General features: G+C 48.2%; 1 protein-coding gene across 1 annotated transcript; it reads right to left on the bottom strand.

Annotated features, from left to right (window-relative positions):
• Positions 1-225: 225 nt before the first annotated feature.
• Positions 226-22,210, bottom strand: LOC108607604 (cadherin-related tumor suppressor). The gene is given in 11 exon segments (XM_017998508.2): positions 226-1,625; positions 1,627-3,228; positions 4,265-6,672; positions 6,675-8,324; positions 8,326-10,578; positions 10,740-11,029; positions 11,089-11,290; positions 11,346-11,579; positions 11,640-11,954; positions 13,754-19,201; positions 21,584-22,210. Coding segments are annotated over 10 exon segments (15,264 nt in total). The 5' UTR covers positions 19,016-19,201; positions 21,584-22,210; the 3' UTR covers positions 226-577.
• Positions 22,211-22,589: the final 379 nt, after the last annotated feature.

Below are 22,589 nucleotides of genomic sequence, written 5' to 3'. Positions count from 1 at the left end.
TTGGCATTTACTTGTATCAGTCAGTACTATGGTACCCCCAAAAATAAGTACAGTAAGATATAAAAAAAAGTTCGAAAATTCATGAAATACTTTAAGCAATTAAAAAATATTCAAGTTAAAAATTTTAAATTCAATTAAGTTTATATAAATGAAATTCAATAAAAATTAGCATTCAATTCAATAAAAAAAATTGTACTTTAAGTTCTTAAGAAGTTCAAATTACATTTTATAGATTAAATTTTGTATTTTTGTTTTAACTTTTTTTTAGAGTTTTACTGTTTTGTTACTTATTTTGAGGGCCTCTTCGCTATACTTGTAATATGCCTAGGATGTGAGACCTTGATACAAGGCGTGTGATACGTATAAGTTGTAAAGTAAGTAAAAATAAATAGCTATAGATTGTTTAATTGCAACTATATAAGATGTTTAAACATTACGTTTCTTTCGTTGTACATTACAAAATGAAAATGGCAGCGCTTAAGCTTAAAAGGCGAAAAATCAAATATGACAAACTAGCTAACTAAACTAAACTAACCTAACTAACTATATATAGAGGAGCTATTGCTTATATTTATTATCAGACATACTCCTCTGTGGCTTTTTGTACATTGGGTATACGCAGAGTGGACACGGATTGCTGCGAGGACTGCTGCTGCTGCTGCTGTTGTTGTTGTTGCTGCTGCTGCTGCGCGCTGTCGGGCAGCTCGGCAATGTCCTTGAAGACGCCCATGAGGTTCTCATAGCTGGGTCCCCAGTTCAGCAGATACTCCCAGCCCAGCGTGGTGGCTGAGGGCGAAGCAGCGCCTGCAGTTTTGCGATAGATGCCGCTTAGATGATGCGCCAGGTCATCATCGCTGGCGACGAGCGTGCTGAGCGAGCCACGAAACGAGGAGTCAAAGCCATCGTAGGCGTGCATGGGTATGGGCGGAGTTTTGACTGCGCTGGGATTGCGTCCAGGCTCGCCGCTCAACGCACGCGCCACTGGACTGCGACTGTCGAGCAGACTCTTGTTGGTGGAGTACTTGCCATCGCCGCTCAGACTATTGTTATCATACTCTATCTCCGAGCAGGTGAAGCTATCGTTGCCGCTTTCGTCCGTCGAAGTGGAGCTGTGTGCATCGACATCGCCGCCCAGCGCCATGTGCAGACCGCCATTGGAAACACGCGGCGCTTCGCTGCTTGACGACAAATCCAGCGTGGAGACCAAGCTGCAAGTTCTGGGCCGTCCATTGAGTCGCTCAATCTCTTCAGCTGTCAGGCCACCCAAGCTGCTCTGCTGCGGCGCTGCATGCGGCACCACTGGCTTCTGTCTACTAGCGCTGGAGCTCTGCCCGCTGAGCTGCGACATGACCGGACTATTCAGACTGCGCTCGCTATTGCTATGCAGCGCATCCTTGCCCACGCCCACCGAGCTGGAGGTGGTGGCCAGCAGCGCGCTCTGCAGCGGCTTCCCGCTGATGTCATGCAGCGTTAGGATGCGCGGCTGCTGTGAGCTCAGCTCCGAGCTGGGCGACAGGCGCGCCAGCGGCGTCGTCTGATGCGTGCGTGAGCTGCTCGATGGCGCCTGCTGCTGATTGCTCTGATTGGGATTGGGTGCGGGCACGCGCGGCACAAACGGCGCATTGCTTATGATGCGTGTAGGCGTTGACAGGGGGCGTGGTCGCCTTGTACTTGCGCATGCCGCCAGCTTCGCGATAACCCTTGTAGTGATAGACGATATCGATGTCCGAGGGCGCTATGGAGCTGGCGTTCTCCAGATCATAGTGCTCCGGATACTCCGAGCCCATGTCCACGGAGCCAGCATGATCGAGCGCATGCAGCGCATTGGGCGGCGCCATGGCCAAATGATGCTGCTCCTCTCCACGTTTGCCCACCACCTCGCGTTCGATGATGTCCGGACGTTGTGGACGCTGTTGAGGCTGCGCCAGCTCTGCACTGGGTGTTAGCTCGCTGCGCTCCTTGAACTTCTTGGTCAACAGCTCGGGTGCATTCATATGATGCGCAGGCGGCGGCGGACGCAGATGCTCAGCATTGCCCACCAGCGCAGCAGGCGCATCGCCCGCATGCAGATTACGCGTAAGCACATGATCCGCTTGGCTCTGACTCACCGCCGCAGCGGGATGCTTAAGCTTAAAGCCTGGCACGCCACAGCTGAGGCTGCCAATCTTCTCCTGCTTGCCGCGAAAGCGATAAATGATATAGGAGCCAAAGATGGCGACAGCCAGGATGACAAAGAAGACAATCACCAAAGTAATGCCAATGCTCAAAGGATCCGCAACTTGCGCAGCATCAATGCCCATTTCGGCGCCGGAGCAACCAGCGCTGACTTCACCATGCTGCAGCAGCTGAGGAAAGATGCTGCCATTGCCAGTCAGCGGCTGCAGCTCATTGTTGATGCTAAAGTTGGCTATGCAGCCAACAAAGCTGTCCACAGCCAGACTGGAGTCATGTGCGCCGCCCACGCTCAACTGCGTCAGATACGGATCGAGAAAGTCATGCACGCCCGCGGCATCCAGCTCATCGCCCACGCGCTGTCCATCGATGAGCAAGTGCAGCGCGCGACTCTGACTCTGCAGGCTCAGATTGTGCCAAGCGCCATCGTTCAGCTGATTGGCTGTCGACAGCGTCATGTTGATGCTCAGCTGCTGCTTGGAGTAGTAGACCAGTTGTCCAGCCTGCAGCGTTAGCGATGTGTACATCTGATTGGTCGCCGCATACAGCAGCAATCCCTGCGGCTTCAGTGTGCGGAACATTAGACTCAGCTGCTTGGGCGCTCCCAGGCTGCTATTGAAGCTGCTGCTGCTCCATGCGCTCTGCCCTTTGTATAGTCCATCCAGCAGCTGCATGCGTCGATGCTGCGCCGTCAGCTTGAACTCCAGAAAGCCACCAGCACCTAGCGTCATGGCCTCCAAGGCGGCGCCACAATTGGGCGCCTGCAGTTGTCCACCACATTGACACAGCGCTGTTGACCAGCGATCCACACACTGCTCCGCATAGTTGCCGCAACGTTCCGCCGCCAGCGCTGGCTCGCAAGCCTGACGCCTGCATCCTGGTAAAATTCCTTGCTGCTGCAGTGGCGCACTCAAGTTCAAGGCGCGTCCATTGATCGTCACACTGTGCACACAGCCCACCAGATCGTCGCTTTGTATCTGTCCCGGACGCTCCAGTGCAGCATCCGCCGACGGCAGTCCGCCTATCAGCAGCGGTTGCTTATTGAAGTTCAAGGTGCTGCAATGAAATGTAAATTTAATTATTAATTGACTTTTTATATAAATCAGCTGTAGACCCTGAATAAAATTATTAAATATTAATGTAATAATAAAACTAGTTGACAGCATTTTAGCTCTTATATTTTATAAACAAAAGGCCTATTGAAAAGCAAATTAAATGCAAAAATTAATTACTTTCACATATGAGGCATAAAATTTGAACTTTCACCAGTAATTTAAGTTAATAGAAACTCATTTAATGGAGTTTTTTACAAGCGATTTGTATTCAAAACATTTGGAGCGCAAATTAATAGCAAAATAAAGCCAATTACTATTTGAATACAAATTTCATGCAAACTGCCAAGAATTTGGCGAAAGTTGCTATTTTAATAACAAAGACTTAGTAGCATCAAGAACATGTGTGTTATATTAACTTAAGCAAAGTAGCTCAATAGCTTGTTTATAAGCAAATGTGTTTACATTATTTATAATTATTGTTCACTGCTTGTTTAGTCGGCGGCGGTCCAAACACAACTGAAGTGCCTTGGGGGCGTCGCCGGCTGGCTTAACTCCCACCCCACTCACTCACATTGATCTCAGAGCGAGAACAGAAGGTGAGAGCACAAGCCCCTCAGAGGTCAAGAGCGACAAGCTAGCGAGAGCTTCTCTCCATTGTGGATAGAGCTGAGAGAGCGCTCAATGTGCATCTTACGATCTGCGTGGGTTGGCTTGGGTTGGGTTTTGGTTTGACTTCATTAAACATAATGTAAGCCGTTAACTTTCATTAACTATCGTATTTAAATTGTTTAAACAAACGTTCCTGTTGGCATTTGTTTAATAACTACTATGAAACAATTTAATAAAATATTTCTAAGCATTACATTTGCTTTAAATTTGTGCTCTCTTTAAAAAACAAAAATCGATAAAGCTCTGAGGCAGAAAAAAAAAGTTAAGCTTAAAATACAAATTTAGTTTAAATTTAAGATTTATCAAAACTAATTATTGAAATTGATTGATTGATTTGCAAAATTAAAATGATTTATTGAAAAACTTACGCCACAGGTCCAAAGTCATCGGCATAGCAGTTGGGATCATTGGGCGCGCATTCGGCGCACACATCGCCGGAGTCCGTGCACTCGGCCACGCTCAGGGACATGACGCGTCCATTGCGCGTGGCTGTGACCTTGTGCCAGCTGCCGTCGGCCAAATTCCGTCCAGCTACCAGGCTGGTAATGGCGCTGCGAGCGCCACCAGTGGAAAAGTAAGCCTGACCACGCACCAGCTCGATGGCCAAGAAATCGGAGCGTCCGCCGCTGGGCAGGCCATAGTTGTAGGCAAGCAGCGCTGTGGGCTTGGTGCTGGCAAAGACAATGGATATGTCATTGGTGGTGGCGTCCAGCGTGCCGAAGCTCATGAATGAAAGCGGCTCAAAGCCGTAGCTCAGCCGCTCGCAGTGGCGTCCAAAGCGCCCAGCGGGACAGCTGCACTTGTAGCCAGGCTGCAGCGCCAGACAGTGGCCGCCATGCTGGCAAGGATTAGGACGACACGAATCGGCCGCAGACTCACACTGACTGCCACGAAAGCCGGGACGACAGAGACAATAGTAGGAGGCGCCATCGGGACTGCGCTGACAGCTGCCGCCATTGCGACAAGGCTTGGTCCAGCAGACATCGCTGCGCGTCAGCTGGCAGTGCTTGCCCTCGCGATGTGGTGGACACTCGCACTGATAGTCGAGACCCAAGCGGCGGCATTGAGTTTGCGCCTGGCAGGGATTGGGCTGACAGGGATCCTGACGACGCGAGCATTGAGCGCCAGCAAATCCAGCAGCGCACTGACAGTTGAGCTGATGCTCAATGTGAGGTGCAGTGAGAATCAGCTTGGGGCTGTCCACAATGCGCAGACTATGAGTGGGCAGCAGCTGCAAGCTGGCGCTGCATTGAGCGCCATTGAGGCAAACATCGCCGGCGGAGCAGGGATCGTAGCCGAGGGTGAGCTCATGCGGCAGCAAATTGGCCAAAGCAGCGCGTTGTTGCTGCAGCAGCTGCAGCAGTTGCTGCGAGGAGAGCAGCGCTCCACTGGGAGTGCTGGCCAGCAGCAGAGCTTGGACATTGGTGCGCGTGTCATTGTGACTGGGCGACTCCAACAAGGTGTAGATGCTGAGCTTGGCTTTGGGCTGCAGACGCGAGTTGAGCAGCTGCTGCATGGGCACAAAATGTTGCGACAGGAACTGTGCAGCGCTTATGTTGCTAATGAGCATGGACACCGTATGTTGCAAGCTGTCATTGCGCAGCAGTTGCAAGTTGACTTGCAGCTTATAGCTGACATCCTCATGCTTGCCATCGTTGCCTAGCAGTTGATAGTTGAAGCTCGAGGGCACGCTGGCGGCTTGAGCAAACAACTCGCAGCCATTGCTGAGACTCAGCGCCTGCTGCTGCTGCTGCGGCGCTGCAAAGCGGCAGCTGTAGTCGCCCAGCTGATCCACATCATTGGGACGCACATCCGCCAGTTTGATATGCGCTGGCAGCGCTGCATCGAAGCTATGCAACAGCAGCTGCAGCTCACGCGGCGTCGAAGGATTATCGTTCTGATCGAGCACTTGAATGCGCAGCTTATGCTGCGAAGTCAACGGCGGTTTGCCGCTGTCCGAGACGGCAATGAGCAGCTCCAGCTGCGGATTGGACTCGCGATCGTAACTGCGCAGCGCGCTCAGCACGCCGCTTTGCCTATGCAGGCTCACCCAGCTGCTGTGTTGTCCACCCAGCAGCTCAAAGCTGAACGGCGCGCCATTGGGCGGCAAATCCGCATCCTGTGGCTTTAGCTGCATAATGCTGCTGCCCGCCGGCGCATTCTCGTTGATGTAGCCCAGCAAATCTTCGGGCGCAAAGGCAGGCGCATTGTCGTTAATATCCTCAATGGAAATGCGCACCTGGCAGCTGCCCGTTTGAGGCGGCAAACCCGTGTCTATGGCGCCTATGGTGAGCTCATAGTGTGACATTTGCTCGCGATCCAGCGCGGCTGCGGTGTTAATCTCACCCGACTGCGCATCGATCTTGAAACGCTGCGCCACATTGCCATTGATGATGCTGTAGCTGAACTGATTATTCTGCACGCGCACATCTTTGTCCACGGCGCGCACTTGGGTGACCAAAGTGCCCACAGCTGCATCTTCCGTAATGCTGGCGCTATAGAGACGCTGCACAAACTCCGGCGCATCGTTGCCATCCTGAATGCTAATTATGACCTGCGCCTCGTCCGTATCATTGCCACGTATGCTGCCATAGTTCTTGGCCAGCACCATGAGTGCAACGCGATTCTGCGTCTCGCGATCCAAGGAGCGCACCACACGCAACTGTCCGCTGTGAGCGTCAATGCCAAAGCCTTTGTCATTGCTGGCGCCCACAAGCAAATAATAGATTTCGCCATCTGCGCCGCTGTCCTTGTCCGTTGCCTGCACTGAGCCCACAGCTGGTGCCCGGGTGCAGAGCTCTCCGAGACATCAAAGTGAAACACGGGCTGCACAAATTGTGGATAGAACTCGTTTACGCCCAGCACCTGCACTTGAAGTGCAGCAAAGGATTCCATTGTGGAGTCCGGATTACGCGCGCGCAGCTGCAAATTGTAGACGCGTCGCTGCTCGTAGTCAAAGCTGGCGGCCGCATAGATTGCGCCACTGCTCGCATTAATGCTGAACAGCTGCTGATCCTCTGCGCTGGGCAGCAGCAGCGCATATTGTATGACTGCGTTCTTCAACGAATCCTTGTCTGTGGCATGAGCTTGGTAGACAAAGCTGCCAGGCGGTTTGTTCTCCTCAATGTAGGCGACATAATTCGTTTGATTGAACAGCGGCGGGTTGTCATTGACATCGGTTAAAATGATGGTGAGCAAAGCTTGCGCTGAGCGTGGCTTGTAGCCCAGATCGCGCACACTTATGTTCAGCTGATAATCCTGCAGCGTGTCGTAGTCCAGCGGCTGCAGAATGCTTATGGCGCCCGACTCCGCATTGATGGCAAAGTCGCCGCGTTCGTTGCCACCCGCAAAGGAATAAAGCAACATGCCATTGGGTCCACGATCCTTGTCCGTAGCGCTGACTGTGATGATGGTGGAGCCCACTGGCTCGTTCTCCGGCACTATAACCTGATTGCTGGCAGCGCTAAACTGCGGCGCATGCGCATTCTCAGGTGTGACAACCACACGCACACGCGTCTCTGCTGACTGAGCGGGCACGCCGCGATCTGTTGCCAGCACACGCAGCTCAAGCTCCTCATAGAGCGGCAGATCCACGCGCTGCGCCAGACTGAGCCAGCCATCGTGCTTGTTTATGCTAAAGTGAGCGCTGGCATTGCTGCCAACCAAACTGTAGAGCAGCTCCGCATTTACACCCACATCGAGTTCATCCACTGCATGCACTTGTATCAAGCGTTGACCTGCTGTCGCCTGCGCCGGCAGCGCTGCTATGTAGCGCGACTGCGCAAACTGCGGCGCATTGTTGTTGGCATCCACAATGTTGATCTGCACCAGACACTCGCTATACAGCGGCGGCTTGCCATTGTCCGTGGCCAGCACAGTGAAGGCGAACATGTTCTCCGGCGAGCTGCTCAGCCGCGAGTGCTTGTACTTCAGTCTGGTTTTGCTGTAAATGTTGCCAGTGGCTGGATCGACGCTGAAGACAGGCGAGGGCGTCTGTAAGGCATAAGAGATGAGTGAGTTGGGTCCCTGCTTATCGCGATCTGTGGCCAGCAGTTGGCCCACAAAGGCAACCGCCTTGGGCTGCAGCTCAGCAAAGTTAAAGCTATAGAAGCTATGCTCAAACTCCGGCGCATTGTCGTTCTCATCTTGTATGCTTATGGTAATGGGCGTCTCGGCACGCCAAGCACCATCGGTGGCCACCACTTTGAGCAAATACTCCTCCTGCTGCTCGCGATCCAACTGCCCGGCAACGCTTATGTTGCCGCTCTGCGCTTCGATGCTGAACTTCTCGCCAGGATTTTCGCTAAAACTGTAGCTAGCATTGGCATTCTCGGCCAGATCCAAGTCGGATGAGGTGACTCTAATAACAAAGCTGCCCACTTGCGCGCTTTCGCTCACATTTAGCGCATACAGACGCGTAAACTTAGGCCGGATTGTCGTTCTTGTCCAGCAGCTGCAGCAGCACTGTAGCCGAGCCTGTCAGCTGAGGCACGCCCTGATCCAAAGCCTCCACTACCAAAGCATAGCTGTCCAGCTGCTCGCGATCCAGACGCTGCGTTGTATAAATCTCACCATGCTCATCGATTTCAAAGCTGCCCTCGTAGTCGTGACGCAGTCTGTAGCTTAGCTCAGCATTGCTGCCAGCATCTGCATCCGTAGCTTTGACTGCTACGACCAGCTGTGGTGGTGGTTCCTCCTCAAAGATTTGCGCTTGGTAAATTAGCTGCTGCAGCTGCGGCGCATTGTCGTTGACATCGGTGACATTGATAAGCAGCTGCGTGACAGTGCGCAGACTAGGATTATCCGCATCCAAAGCTGCTAGCCACAGCTCGAATTGCTGTGTAAGCTCGTAGTCCAGGCCGGCGGCGCCAACGCTCACCAAACCGCTGGCAGCATCAACGACCGCTGCATTGCCCAAATTGCCGCCCACAATTTGATAGCTAATGCCGCTTTTCTTGGCGCTGCTGGCGGACAACTTGACTATGGCCTTGCCCACGGGCACATCCTCTGGCAGCGTAAACTGCAGCTGCGGCATGTACGCGAACACAGGAAATAGCGACGCCGCTCTAAACTGCAGCGTCAGACTTGCTTTGGCGCTGAGCGGCTGTGCGCCTTGATCGCTGGCCTCAATCATTAGCTGCAGCTTGGTGTCCGCTTGCAGCTTGGGCAGCTCACGCTTAAGTCTCAGCACGCCGCTGCTGGGCTGCAGCTCAAAGTATTCCGCATCGTGTCCACTCAGCTTGTAGCTCAGCTGCGAGTTCTTGCCCTCATCCGCATCCTGAGCTTGCGCGCCAAAAACAAATTCGCCTACGCGTATATTATCCGGCAGCACTATACTATAGCTGCTGGCATCAAATCGGGGCGCATTGTCGTTTATATCGCCCACAAGTATAGTCAAGTTCACGGAGCTGGCGCGTGGTTCGGTTATGCTGCTGTCTTGAGCCATCAGTGTGAGCTCGTAGCGCGCCAGCTGCTCACGATCCAGCATTAGAGCTGTGCTGATCTCACCCGTGTCCGCATCTATAACAAAATGTGATCTATGCGCGCCCAGCAGACTATAACGCAGCTTGGCATTCAGTCCTGCGTCCGCATCACGACAAACAGGCTGCAGCACTAGCGTTCCAACTGGCAGCTGTTCCATGACTAACGCTTGGTAAGCCTGCAGCTCAAACTTGGGCTCATTGTCGTTTAGATCCTGCACCTCAACACGCACTATGCCTGTATTCGAAAGCGGTGGCGAGCCCTGATCCATGGCAACAAGCGTTAGTATGTACTCGCTTTGCTGCTCGCGATCGAGCGCACGCAGCAGCACAATTTCTCCAGTGGATGCATTGATTCTAAACAAATCTGCATTGCCTTCCTTGAGAAAATAGCGCACTTGCGAGTTGAGCGGCGGCGTATCCGCATCGTAGGCTTTAACAGTCAGCACGTAGCCTTCATTGGGCGGCAGTGTGTTCTCCATAACTCTCGCTATATAAGGCGAATCCAAAAATGTAGGACGATTGTCGTTTATATCCAGTATATTGATAATCAGCTCAGCTGTGTCACTCGCCTGCGCCTGCAGCGCACAATCCTCCGCCTTAACAGTTAAAACATAACGCGCCTTGCGCTCATAGTTCAGATTCTTATCCACGCGCACTATGCCAGTGTCCTCGCTTATGCTGAAATCTCTATTCTGATCTCCCGCCACTATGGAGTAACGCACGCGTCCATTATCACCCTCATCCATATCCGTAGCCGACACCTGCAGCACCATGGCGCCTATGCTGGCATTCTCCGCCACTGCTGCTGAATACTGCTTGGGATCAAACACTGGCATATTGTCGTTCTCGTCCATTACTTTGATTTTCAATTGCGTGGCCGACACCAGCGGCGGCATGCCACGATCACGCGCTGTTATATTCAAGCTATAGCTGGACTGCAGCTCCCGATCCAGTGCAGCAGCAACGCGTAGCACGCCGTCGGTGGGATTGAGTGTAAAGGGCAGCGCGCTATAGGATTGCTGCTGCTCATCCTGGCCATTGAGTATATATTCGATGTAGCCATTGTAGCCATCATCGTTGTCAATGGCTTTGACTGTAAACACAACTGTGTTGATGGCTACATTTTCCATAATCGCTGTCTCATTGGCGCTGACAAACACCGGCGCCTCATCGTTTACATCCCTGATGGATATGATAACCTGCAGAGAAGCCAAAATATAGTTTAGCAAAAGTAATACAAGTTTATATAAACACTAGGCAACAAACATGCTGCCAGTCAAGGCTTTGTTGGTCAAGTCCAACAATATTTCTTTTAATTCCTTTGCTTTTTTAGCAGTTGTTGCCTTTGCTTGCTCTTTACCTGCACCGTTGAGGACAAACGTTGCTGCTTCTGCGTGGCCAAGAACTGATTTTGTTGCTGGCTTCGATAGCGTCGCGGCGTGCGCGTTTCAGTCTTCAGCTGCTTCAACTCCAGCTCGCTGTACGTGGAGATTTCATCCGCACAATCACGCGCTGTTATGGTCAAAGCATAATTAGCGCGGCTCTCGCGATCGAGTTGACGACGCGTGTTAATGGAGCCATTGCTATGGATCTCAAATTCATTGGCTAAATCGCCGCCAGTTATGCTGTACTCAATGCGTCCATTGTTGCCTAGAAATAAAAAGTCAATTAATGCACAAATTCGACTGCGTAGCAAGTAAAGTAAAAACCTGAATCAATGTCCTTGGCTGAGACTGTAACGACTTCAGTGCCTATGGGCACATTTTCGTAGACCTCACTCGAGTAGCTCATGGGATCGAACAGCGGCGTATTGTCATTCAAATCAATGACATTGCAATAGACCACAATAGTGTTGGATAAACTGGGCTGGCCATTATCCTGCGCCTGCACTATGAGTATGTAGTGTTGCACCTATACAAATAAATATAATTTAAGCTATTGCCACACTCCAACTCTTTGTGCTTACCTCCTCGTAATCCAGTCTGCCTGTTAGCGTCAACATGCCTGTCTGCGGATTCAGACTGAACACATCGTTGCCCCAGTCGGATAGCACTGCATAGGACACTTGCGCATTCTGATTGAGATCCGCATCCTTGGCTACAACTTCACCCACTTGATAGCCACGCGGCGCATTCTCTGGTATATCAAACGAGTAAACTGTTTCCTCAAACACAGGCGCATTGTCATTCGTATCATCCACCTGTCAATTTAAAAAAGTAAACAAATTAATTACTATATTGATATATAGCAGCGCACTTACATTTATTATGACATTCGTTTCCGTATACTGCACGCCATCGCTCACTCGTATGCGCATATCGTACTTGGCCTTCGTTTCGCGATCGAGCGTGTCCTTCAGCTGCAGCCTGCCGCTTGTGGGTTCCAGTAGAAATTTGCCATCGTGTCCGTCGATCAGCGAGAAGATCATAGTGCTCATAATGTCTGGATCGGGATCTGTAGCGCGTATTGTGGTTACGGTATGGCCAATCTCTAAATCTTCGCTGACATTAAACACCAAGGGCATGTCTAGAAATTTAGGTGGACTGTCGTTCTTATCCATTATGGTAACTTTGATCTGTAAAAGAAAGTGCCAGAGTATAAACATTAATCTTAATTGTTATACAAAATTAAATTTAAGAATGATCAAATTAAAGAAAGAAATTGAAACATAAATCATTACTGACTCGTTTTTATAATAGAACTTATAATTATAAAGGTAACTACACTAAGTTTTGCTTAAAAAATGAATTGTAATTAATAATTTGACATTTCCAAAAATATTTAATTTAATAGTTTTAAGTCTTACAAGCCAAAAAGAGCGTTAAGCGTTTAGTTGCAAATTTATATCGTAGCTTTGGGCATTAAAAATTTTAAAATTAGATGCAAATTTGTACTTGAAGCTGTTAGCTATCTATAACTTTAGCATACCCTTTTAATCTCTTGCTCTAAAAACAAAGTGTATAATAAAATATAAAAAAAGAGTCCACAGCCTGGCATAAAAGAAAACATGGCAATCGTTTTAAATCAAAGAAACAATGAATTTGATTGAAATACTTTTAGCACGCAAGCTGCAGTGGCAGCCAACAACGCATGTTTATAAATTTATATGCAACACACACACATTACATGGACTAAACTATTGAAATGACACAGAGCTTAAAACTGACTAAACATTTGCATCTGCATTGTGGCATACCTACGAATGCGCACCCCCTTGGATTGACCAAAAGGGAGAGAGAGAAGCGACAAAGATTTCAGAGCAACAGCCAAGAGCCAAGCAGCAAGCGTGAGTCGAGTCGAGAGTCTCTGCTTTGTGTCGTGAGTTTCTTTTATTTCATTGGCTGTCTAAAACAGTCGAACATTTTGAGCCGCTGCTCTGCTTGCCACAAGGCTGCAGCCCAAGCTACTGACGCGACAGCGATCGAAAATCACTAAACTCTAAAAAACAAAACAAAAAAGCATAAAGCAGCCATAGACGGCGCTTCAGTGGCTCTGCAAGCAGCAGGAACTTTTTTGTGGCGTATTACCCGTAATTAAAGCCCCAACTGCCAATGGAATAACTTATTATAATTTTATCCCTGCGGCCCATTTAGGCTGCTTGGCGAGATTTTTTAGCAGCAAGTCTCAAGTCGCGCTGCTCTTCTCATTCAGTAGAAAGTCTGGTAAAAGGGTCGACAGGCAAACACACACACACACACACACACGTATATATGTGTGTATGTATTGCATTTGCATTTAAGCCCTGGCTGGATGCGTGTAATCAACAATTCATATCTGCCGTAGACATTAAAAGCGCATTAGTGCGTTGCCAACTTGCAACTGATAAGAGCTCGAGCTCGGACTCCCTTGCAACAAAAGCAAGCACAGCCGAATGCACTATTGGGTCGCCAGTACACCGAAAGAAAAGCAGCTGACTAAATCAAAGCTCAAAGCATTTGACTGTATCGAAAATACCAAATATTCTTCTAATTATACAAATTTGTCAACAAATATTCCAACATATTTGAAATGCTAATAAGCCTATTATGCTAAAAATTTGTTATGAATTTTTTAGTATACGAACCATAAATATATACATATTATTTAAATTCTGCTCTATTATAAAAGTTCTTTTTTGGAAATGATTAAACAATTTGCAAACCTTTTGCTTTTTAGAAATGCAGAGCAATTCTGTTGGAAATAACAAACAATTAATAAGCTTTGAAGCTTAATGAATTAAATTATTATTAATATAATTATTAAATTATTACTTTCAGAAATAACGAAATAAATTTTAAAAATATTTATTTTTTGGCTCTAAAGCTTCAAAGCTTTTGTTTACCTTTTAAGCAAACTCAATTTAATTCACATAATTTTTTGCAGTGTAGCACTCACCTTGGTATGCGCTGTGCGCGGCTTGCCACCCAAAGCAACGGCATAGACATCCACCTCATAGTTGGGCGGTCCCGCCTCACGATCCAGCTCCACGGCAGTGGACAGAATGCCCAGCTTGGCATCGATATCGAACAAACGATCCACTTGCTCCGAACTGTTGTGGCCAGCGGAGCGCGAGCTGGTCACATTGCTGACATAATATTCAATCTCAGCAGCATCCAGCTGCGCACTAACCGTTAGTATAGAAGTGCCAATGGGTTCGTTCTCATAGACAGCGCCAAAGAGCGCATTGTGCTGCTCGAAGCGAGGCGCCTCATCGCCGAGTCCGGGAGTAATGAGTGTGATGTAAGTTTCGCTGCTCTTGCGCTCACCGCTGGCCTCGTCGGTGGCCTTCAGCGCCAGCTGATAGCGCACCTCCTGCTTGGACTGCAGCTGAAACTGTGGGGTGAGCGTAATCACGCCCGTGTTGCGTTGCAGGCGGAACAGCTCCTGGTTGCCGCTCACAATTTCGTATGTGACCAGACCATTGCTGGAGGAGTCTGCATCACGCGCCAGCACGCGCATCACCTGCAGCGCTCGACTGGCATTGCTGGGTGCAGGCAACACAGCGGCATTCATGGAGACAAAGATGGGCGCATTGTCGTTGATGTCCTCGACGATAACAGTGACGAGCTTTTCAGTGGACAGCTGCCTGGACGCAGGCTGTGCCTGATCTGTGGCTACAATAGTCAAACGAAAGTTGTCTATAGACTCGCGATCAATTTCGCGCAGTGTATAAATGACACCGGACTGCGTATTGATGCCAAAGTGACGACCACCCATAAGCTCCGGCTCCTGGCGGCGTATGCTGTAGGTCACCTTGCCATTCAGCCCCGCATCCGGATCATCTGCGGTGACTGTCACAATGGGTGTCTTCAAGGCAATGCCCTCTTTAATCTGCCGCACTATGGCGGTGCTGGGAAAGCTGGGCGCATTGTCATTGTCATCCACTACAATGACCTGGTAGAGCACCGTAGTCGACAGCGAGGGCGTGCCACAATCGGCGGCAGTTATGTTCAAAGTATAGTGTGTAACATCCTCAAAGTCCAGCGACTTGTGCAAATACAAACTGCCGCTTATGCTGTCGATGTGGAACGTATCGCGTCTATTGCCCGCCGTAATGCTGAAGACCACTTGAGCATTGATGCCTTGGTCTGCATCGCTGGCGCGAAAGCGCATCAACTCGGTGCCCACTGCGCTTGTCTCCAGTATGGAGATTTCACTGCTGGTTTGCGTAAACTCCGGCGCATTATCATTGTCATCTTGTACCGTTATGCTGATGCTGCTGGTGGCGCTTAGCGGTGACTTTAGCGCCGCATCTCTAGCTACAACCTGCAGCTGATGCAGCGACTGCGTTTCGCGATCCAATTTGCGCGCCAGACTCAACTGACCAGTAGCGCTGTCCAAATGGAAGAGCTTGGCTTCATTGCCAGCTGTAAGCGTATAGAAGACATCGCCATTCAAGCCCTCATCTGCATCTTGTGTGAAGACATGAAGAATGTGCGTGCCAACAGCAGCGCCTTCGTTGATAGTGACAGCATAGGGCGCACGTAGAAATTCCGGCGCATTGTCATTCACATCGGCACCATTGCCGCTGGCATTGCGAGCGACCAAAGCTTCGCGATCAAATGAACGCAGCGTCTTGATGAAACCATTGTGTGTATCAATGAGAAAGTCCAAGCTGGGCGAGCTTACACTAAAGCTCAACTCAGCATTGCGGCCTATGTCCTTATCCAAAGCGGTAAGCTTGCCTACAAATGTATCCGCTGGTGAGTTCTCCGGTATGCTAAACGTAAATGTGCTGTTGCTAAACTGCGGCGCATTGTCGTTCTCATCAATCACATGGATGACCACAGGCACCACCGAGGAGCGCGCTGGAGAGCCAGCATCTCGACAGGCCACAGTCAAGGCGTAGTAGTCACGCTGCTCGCGATCCAGCAGAGCACGCACATAGAGATAACCATCCGGAAAGACGCCAAACATGCCGGCAGCATTGCCTGCAATGATTTCATATGAGATGCGCGCATTCTGCGCCAAATCGCTGTCCGAGGCAGCCAAAGCAAAGAAGCGCGTATTCAGCTTTGTGGTTTCCAGCAGCGAAGTTTCATAGCTGGTGTGATCGAATACGGGCGTATGATCATTAACATCCGCTATATAAATAGAGAGACTCAAGCGACTGCTAAGCTGCGGCATGCCGCCATCCAAAGCCTGCAGCTCCACGTTCAACACTGTGCCCGGTTCGGAGCGTATGGGCTGCTGTAGATAGAGCACGCCGGTGGCAGCATTTATGCGAAATTGCTCGCCAGGATTATGTATAAGCTTGTAGCTTATGTGACTGTTGACACCCGCATCGCGATCTCTGGCGCGCGTTAGAAATATTTCCTGTCCCACAGCTGTGTTCTCTGCCAGCCAAATGGGCGCATCTGTGCTGCGATCTTGCACAAATATTGGCGCATTATCATTTAAATCGGAGACTGTTATATGCACCTGACACTTGGCGTAGACAAAGCGCGCGCTGGCGCCGCCGCCGCCGCCGCTGCGAGCGAGCACTGTAAGCTCAAAGTGCGACTGCAGCTCACGATCCAAGCGGCGAGCTGTGCTTATGAGTCCCGAGCGTGAGTCTATGGCAAAGTTAAGCAGCGGATCGCCTGCAATGATGAGATACTCCAGAGCAGGCAGCGACTGACCAACGCGTCCCACTTCGCGTGGCGCATAAGCAGCTTGAGCATGATCCTCGGCTATGTGAAAATTGTAGCTGCTGCAGTGCAGCTGCTCAGCTTTGTCTTGCAGCAGCAGCAGCAGCTCCACAATGGCATCTTGAGCTGCGCTGCGTCCACCCGCATCGGTCGCTTGAACGCGCAGTTGGTAATAGGGCTGCAATGGGCGTGACTTTAGACTCAGCGCGCCCGTTTGTGGATGCAGCTGGAAGTGCTCGGCGGCGCCTGGCTGCAGCTTGTAGCTAATTAAGGCATTATCGCCTGCATCTTGATCAGTGGCCGTGACATTGAGCAGCGCTGAGCCCAGCTTGAGCTCAGCTGCCGTCGCTGTGTATATATAATGCCTGGGATAGAACACTGGACTGTTATCGTTGACATCGCCTATGCTCAGATAGACTGTGGCGGTGGCAGATTGTGGCGCGGGTGCGCCTTGATCGCGTGCGATTACATAGACTTCATAGTTTGCCATTGTTTCGCGATCGAGCGACAGACGCGTCATTAATTGACCCGTTATGGCATCCACGCTGAACTGCTGCGGATACAGCCGCTCCACAGCTGGCGCCAGACTGTAGCTCACCGAGCCATTGGTGCCCTGATCATTGTCCGTTGCCGAGAGCAGCGCCACCAGCGCAGGCGCTTTGGCATCCTCGCGCAGCGTTACATTCAACACTTGCTGCACAAACTGCGGCGCCTCGTCGTTCTCATCGAGTATGGTCAGCTTCAGCTGTGTGTAAGCATACTTGGGATTCGGGCCACCATCATGCGCGGAGATGCTCAGCTCAACGCTCGCTTGCTGCTCACGATCGAGCGAGCTGCGTGTGACTATCAAACCAGTGCTGGCATCAATGCTGAACCACTGCAGCTCGTTGCCAGACAGAATTTCATAATGCACCTGCGCATTGACGCCCGTGTCCTCATCTGTTGCTGTTATGGAAGCAACAAAGCTGCCCTGGGGCGTCAGTTCGCTCAGCACCACAGCATACTCGGATTTTTCAAACACAGGCTCATGGTCGTTGACATCATTGACATCGATAATTAGATAAGCTATAGCTGTTCTAGCTGGCGTGCCCTTGTCCATGGCCACAACTGTTAGATTGTATTTGTTGATCTCCTCGCGATCGAGCACGCCATTAACTCGCACTATATGCAGAAACTGCGTCTTCTCCAGCCGAAAGTGTCCCAGCTCATTGCCTGCTATGATGCGTGTAGTAGTTTCGCCATTGGGCCCCACATCTGAGTCCTTAACGGAGACAGCTGCCACTACTGTGCCATTGCTGGCATTTTCATCCACTGTCGCCACATTGCCAGTGGGCGGAAAGTATTGAAAGCTTATGGCTGGATCATGATCGTTCGTATCCAGCAGATTCACTGTAACATAAGTGCGTCCATCCTGTCGGGGTGAGCCATGATCACGCGCAAAGACAGTGAAAACACAACTGCGTTGACCTTGCGCTTTGCCCTGCTGCTGCGGACAGGTCAGCTGCTCGGTAGTGGAGATGACACCGGTTTCTGGATCTACGGTAAACTGCTGCTCCGACTCTGCCAGATAATAGGTTAACTTGCTATTGTCACCCAGATCGTTGTCTGAGGCCATAACCTGCAGCACTGGCGTGCCTGGCTTAACAGTTTCATTCAATATGACGCTATAGTCGCTATGATCGAATATAGGCGGATTATCATTCACATCCAGTATGGATACATTGACTTGTAGATAGCCCAGACGTGCGGGCGTGCCGCCATCGCTAGCTGATATATTCAGCTGATAGTAGCCGCAGTTCTCGCGATCCAAGTTGCCCGTAGTTTCCAGATGCAAGTAGCTGGTATCACCCGCTGGATTTGTGGTTGTCGCCAGCCTAAACTTGCTATCCACATTACCCGCAACTATCTCGTAATGATCGCTTATGCCATTCTCGCCTGTATCCGCGTCGGTAGCTGCATCCAGCAGCAGCCGCGTGCCCGCCACTGCGCTCTCCGAGAAGGTCACAGCTATGCTCGGCTCTGGAAACTGCGGCGCATTGTCGTTAATGTCCAGCACTTTGATGCGCACCTCAATGGGATAAGTGGGCTGCGAGCTGAGCACCACCAGATCATAGTGACTGCGCATGCCCTCGCGATCCAGCACCATGTTGGTCTTAATCTCGCCTGTGATCTGATCCAGCGTAAACTCACGCGGTGGCTCATTGAAGCGATACGTAAACTTGGGCTTGGTGGGTATATAGCCCACCAGCGTGCCACGTGGCTGACCCTCCAGCACTTCAAAGTCCGCGCTAGTGTCCACTGCACGGGACTGCATCTCACCCGCCGGCGAGGAGCTGCGTCTTCTGGGAAACGCTGCATATTGCTCGTAGGTCGTTGCATAGCTGCGGCCACGTGGCGCCGCCAGCTCTGTTGCTGCTGCACACATCAGTGTGGCGCTTGTGGCAAGCAGCAGCAGCAGTAGTTGCATCAATTGTCGCCATCTTGCTGCTTTTGCCGCTGCGCGTGGCGTTGGCAGCGAGCGCATCATCGAAGGATGGTCCAACTGTTTGCCCGTCCGCGCGTATTTACAGTTATCTTTGTTATTGTTAACACACTTAATTATTTGCTCACTTTAGTTTGTTTCTATATGCAACTTGGCTTAGTTCGCTTTTTTTTTGACACTTAAGCTGCGTCATTTTATTTAATTTACTAAATTCATTTTATGCACAATCGCCTGCAAGTAAAAGAAAATAAAGCAAAATTAGTTAAGTTAACAAAATATTAAATAAAATATTAAAATATATGAGCTACAAATTAAATTTAGATTAAATCAATATATGCTAATCTCAAGCAATTTTAAACAATTCGTTCATAGGTAATAAAATAAATTAAGAGTTAACGAAGTTATTTTTAAAAATCAAAACTCTTTAGCCACTAAATACATTAAATGCTGTCACGATTCCAATTAAAGAACTAAAAATAAACTTCTAGCTGCTTTTGCCTTAAGTTAATAAAAATCTGCGGAATTTCTGGGCTATCATAGTTAAAAGTTTATGAAACAAAAACTACACTAAGGCTCATTCGATACTTTATTTGATTAAAAAATATATCACAGCCTTTCAAAACTAAATGATATTCCACTATAAAGTGATCTCTTTATAAACTCTTGCTAATTAAACTTGCAAATCTTGCTAATTAAACGAAAGTTAAGTTAATAATACATTTGAAACGAAAAGCAAACACAACGCTAAGAAGTTATAAAAGTCTTCAAGCTTAGAGACTGCAATTTGTTCATAAATATTTACTATTATTATTATGAGCTTAGATTAAGTTTATTAAAGCCAGGCATAAAATCATGCTCGCCAGCTAACAATTTCAATTAAAATCGCTGCCGCTCGTGCTCCTATGGGGTACTGAGCATATCAACACTTTCATAGTTCGTCAAGCATGAAACTGTTAACTCAACCACTTGCAGACTCATGAGGCACGAAAAACAAAGCAGCAAACCAACCAACCAACCACACTCGACACATGTTCAGAGAGTGTAGTATCACTAACTAACGATCAAATATTTTGATTGTGTGGGTAGAAAGCCCAAAAAATTAAAAACAAAAAATACCAAGAGCGTGTTGGAGCGGAGATTGCAGATTGATTGAGTCTGGGGCTGCTGCATATGAAAATATACATGTCTATAAATATAAAAATTATTATTTTAAGCAGCACACACACACCAATATACCGCATATATATATATATCTCTATATATTTATTGTAAACGAGACAGCGCTGATGGAGCCTAACTAACTAGGCAAGCGGGCGTTCATTGTTTTATTTTGTGTGGGTTGACTTTGGTTACCAACATTCAAAAGCCAATATCTTTAAGCCAAGTGTGTGTATGTAAATAGCTTTAGACATACATGTGTGTGTGTGTGTTTGCAGCTTGAAATGCGTCGTAAATTTCTTGTCGTTGTCCAAAGCTTTTTTTTCTTACTGTAGCTGAACCCGTTCATTAATCTTTAAAATCTACCTGCTCTAATGGTATTGTTTGTTGTTGTTGTTGTTTCCCGTTGCCCCAGCCCTGCCATTGATTTTCTTTCTTTGCTTTTTTCTTTTTGTTCTTTATCACGGCTAGCTTAGTGTTTTTGGCTGAACATGACAGGAATGTGTCTAAAGATATGCATATGTGTGTGTGTGTGTGTATCTCTAGTCTGGTATTGAATGCCGCCTGCATGAGTAATATGCCTTTTTGTTATTCTCTTTTCTATAATTTGTGTGCAGGAAATTTCGAAATTTATTCAAAATTTAACACTACACAAAAGTTTGACATATTTAAGCTTGAGCCCGAAACAAAGCATTAATTTTTTAATTTATTTTCAAACTATGCCTTTCAACTTGCGTTAGCCAAAAATGTTAACGATTGAAGTTTATGGTAAAAATTACATAATTAATCCACAGAGCTAAACGCAGACAAAGATTAATGAAACTCTCCTCAAACTTTCTATTACAAATTGAACATAATTGCAAAAGGCTAATGTATAAAATTAATTTCACACAGTTTAGCTTTAGTTTTCGGCATAGATTAATCTAGAGACGCCTGTCTTGTCTGTATTTGGTGTCCAAACTAATAAATTTATGTCTTAAAGCTATTATCAATTCACAAAAAGGCAAAGCCTTCAAGTTTCTAGTTTTGCATAATAATATTATGCATAAGTCTGGGCATAAATTGCAAATTTTATTTAAAGGGTATATCGCATGTCAAGCCAGTGCGACTCTTTTCTTATTTGTGTCTTTTTTTTTAATGGCCGCTTTTCACTTTATTATTGTAAGACAACGCTAAACGTGTTTTTCATATTTCCATATACACTAAGAGTTGGCTTTGCTTATTGCGGGCAGTTATAGATATAGATGTGTATATATGTATGTGTGTCTGGTAGGTTGAGTATTTATATTTCCCCACGCTTGAACATTCTTTTCAATTTCCTTAAACGCCAACAAGCAAGCGCAAGCGCAAGCGCAGTTGGGCGTGTTTAACAACCTACAATACCGTTGCAACATATAAATATTAAATGCATAATAAATTTAAGTGTTGAGTTTATGTAAATTTAGTTTAACCTACCATATTTTAGTCACATATTTTAATTGGGGCTTTATGCTAGCTGCTGGTATTCATAAGCGTGTATAGAATGAATACAAGACGCGCACACACACAGGCACACAAACAAATGCAACATCTTTAGTGGCCACAGAGGTAGCATAATTTTTTGTTGTTGTTGTTGTTGTATTTTTCTTTACATTTTTTTTCTTTTTGCTTTTTTAGCAAAACTTGTTTTGCTTCATTTTGCTCTTGTATTTGGTTTTGCAGCAGCAACGTTGTTGGAATTTTTCACTTATAAAAATGCACTTACACACACACAAAAACACACAGAGTTGGCAGCGAGTTGGCCAATACGCAGTCGTGGCTGCACTTAATTTTAACAGCTGCGCTAGATCAGAATTTTTCTTGTAATAATTACATATATATATATAAGAACTGATCTGAGATTTATATTTATGTTGGCACTAAACACAAATTGTAGTATTATTGGTTGGAACGCACGTTTGTAGGCGCCGTGAGCGGGTGCTAGAGCAACGATCGATCTCAAGAGAGAGATAGAGACAGACGAAGAGAGCGGAGCGAACTGAGGCGACGCACCTTCACTTTTGTCAAACGTTTTACGCGCATACGACGACGTTGACGTTAGCGACTCCACAACTCAACTAACTGGCCTCAGCTCAAAGCCAGAGCGAGCGCCAGAAAGAGAGCAAAATAAAAGAGAGCGAAGAATTCAGAAAAATATGAACTGGCTTTACTGGTTTTGGAGTTTCGAGCTGCTGCGCTGCTGCAAAAGGACAGACGGCCGAAAGGAGAAACAGCAAGAAGAGAGACTTTGCTCTCTCGAGCGCGCGTCATAAATGTACCAAATGTGGTAGCTTGTTTAGTTTGTTGTTGTTGTTGTTGTTGCTGTTGCCGCCTGCGCACCTCAGCTGACTTGCTCTACCTGTTGGCTTCTCGCCGCTGCAGTCGCTCTCATAGCATATTTTTCACTTGTTGCAGTTTCGTTTTTCATTTTCTTGTACAAAAC

This window comes from Drosophila busckii, chromosome 2L (assembly GCF_011750605.1).
Source record: "Drosophila busckii strain San Diego stock center, stock number 13000-0081.31 chromosome 2L, ASM1175060v1, whole genome shotgun sequence".
In the NCBI taxonomy this organism is placed as follows: Eukaryota; Metazoa; Arthropoda; class Insecta; order Diptera; family Drosophilidae; genus Drosophila; species Drosophila busckii.
The sequence above is the reverse complement of the archived record's forward strand: the minus strand, read 5'-3'. Positions and strand labels throughout refer to the sequence as shown.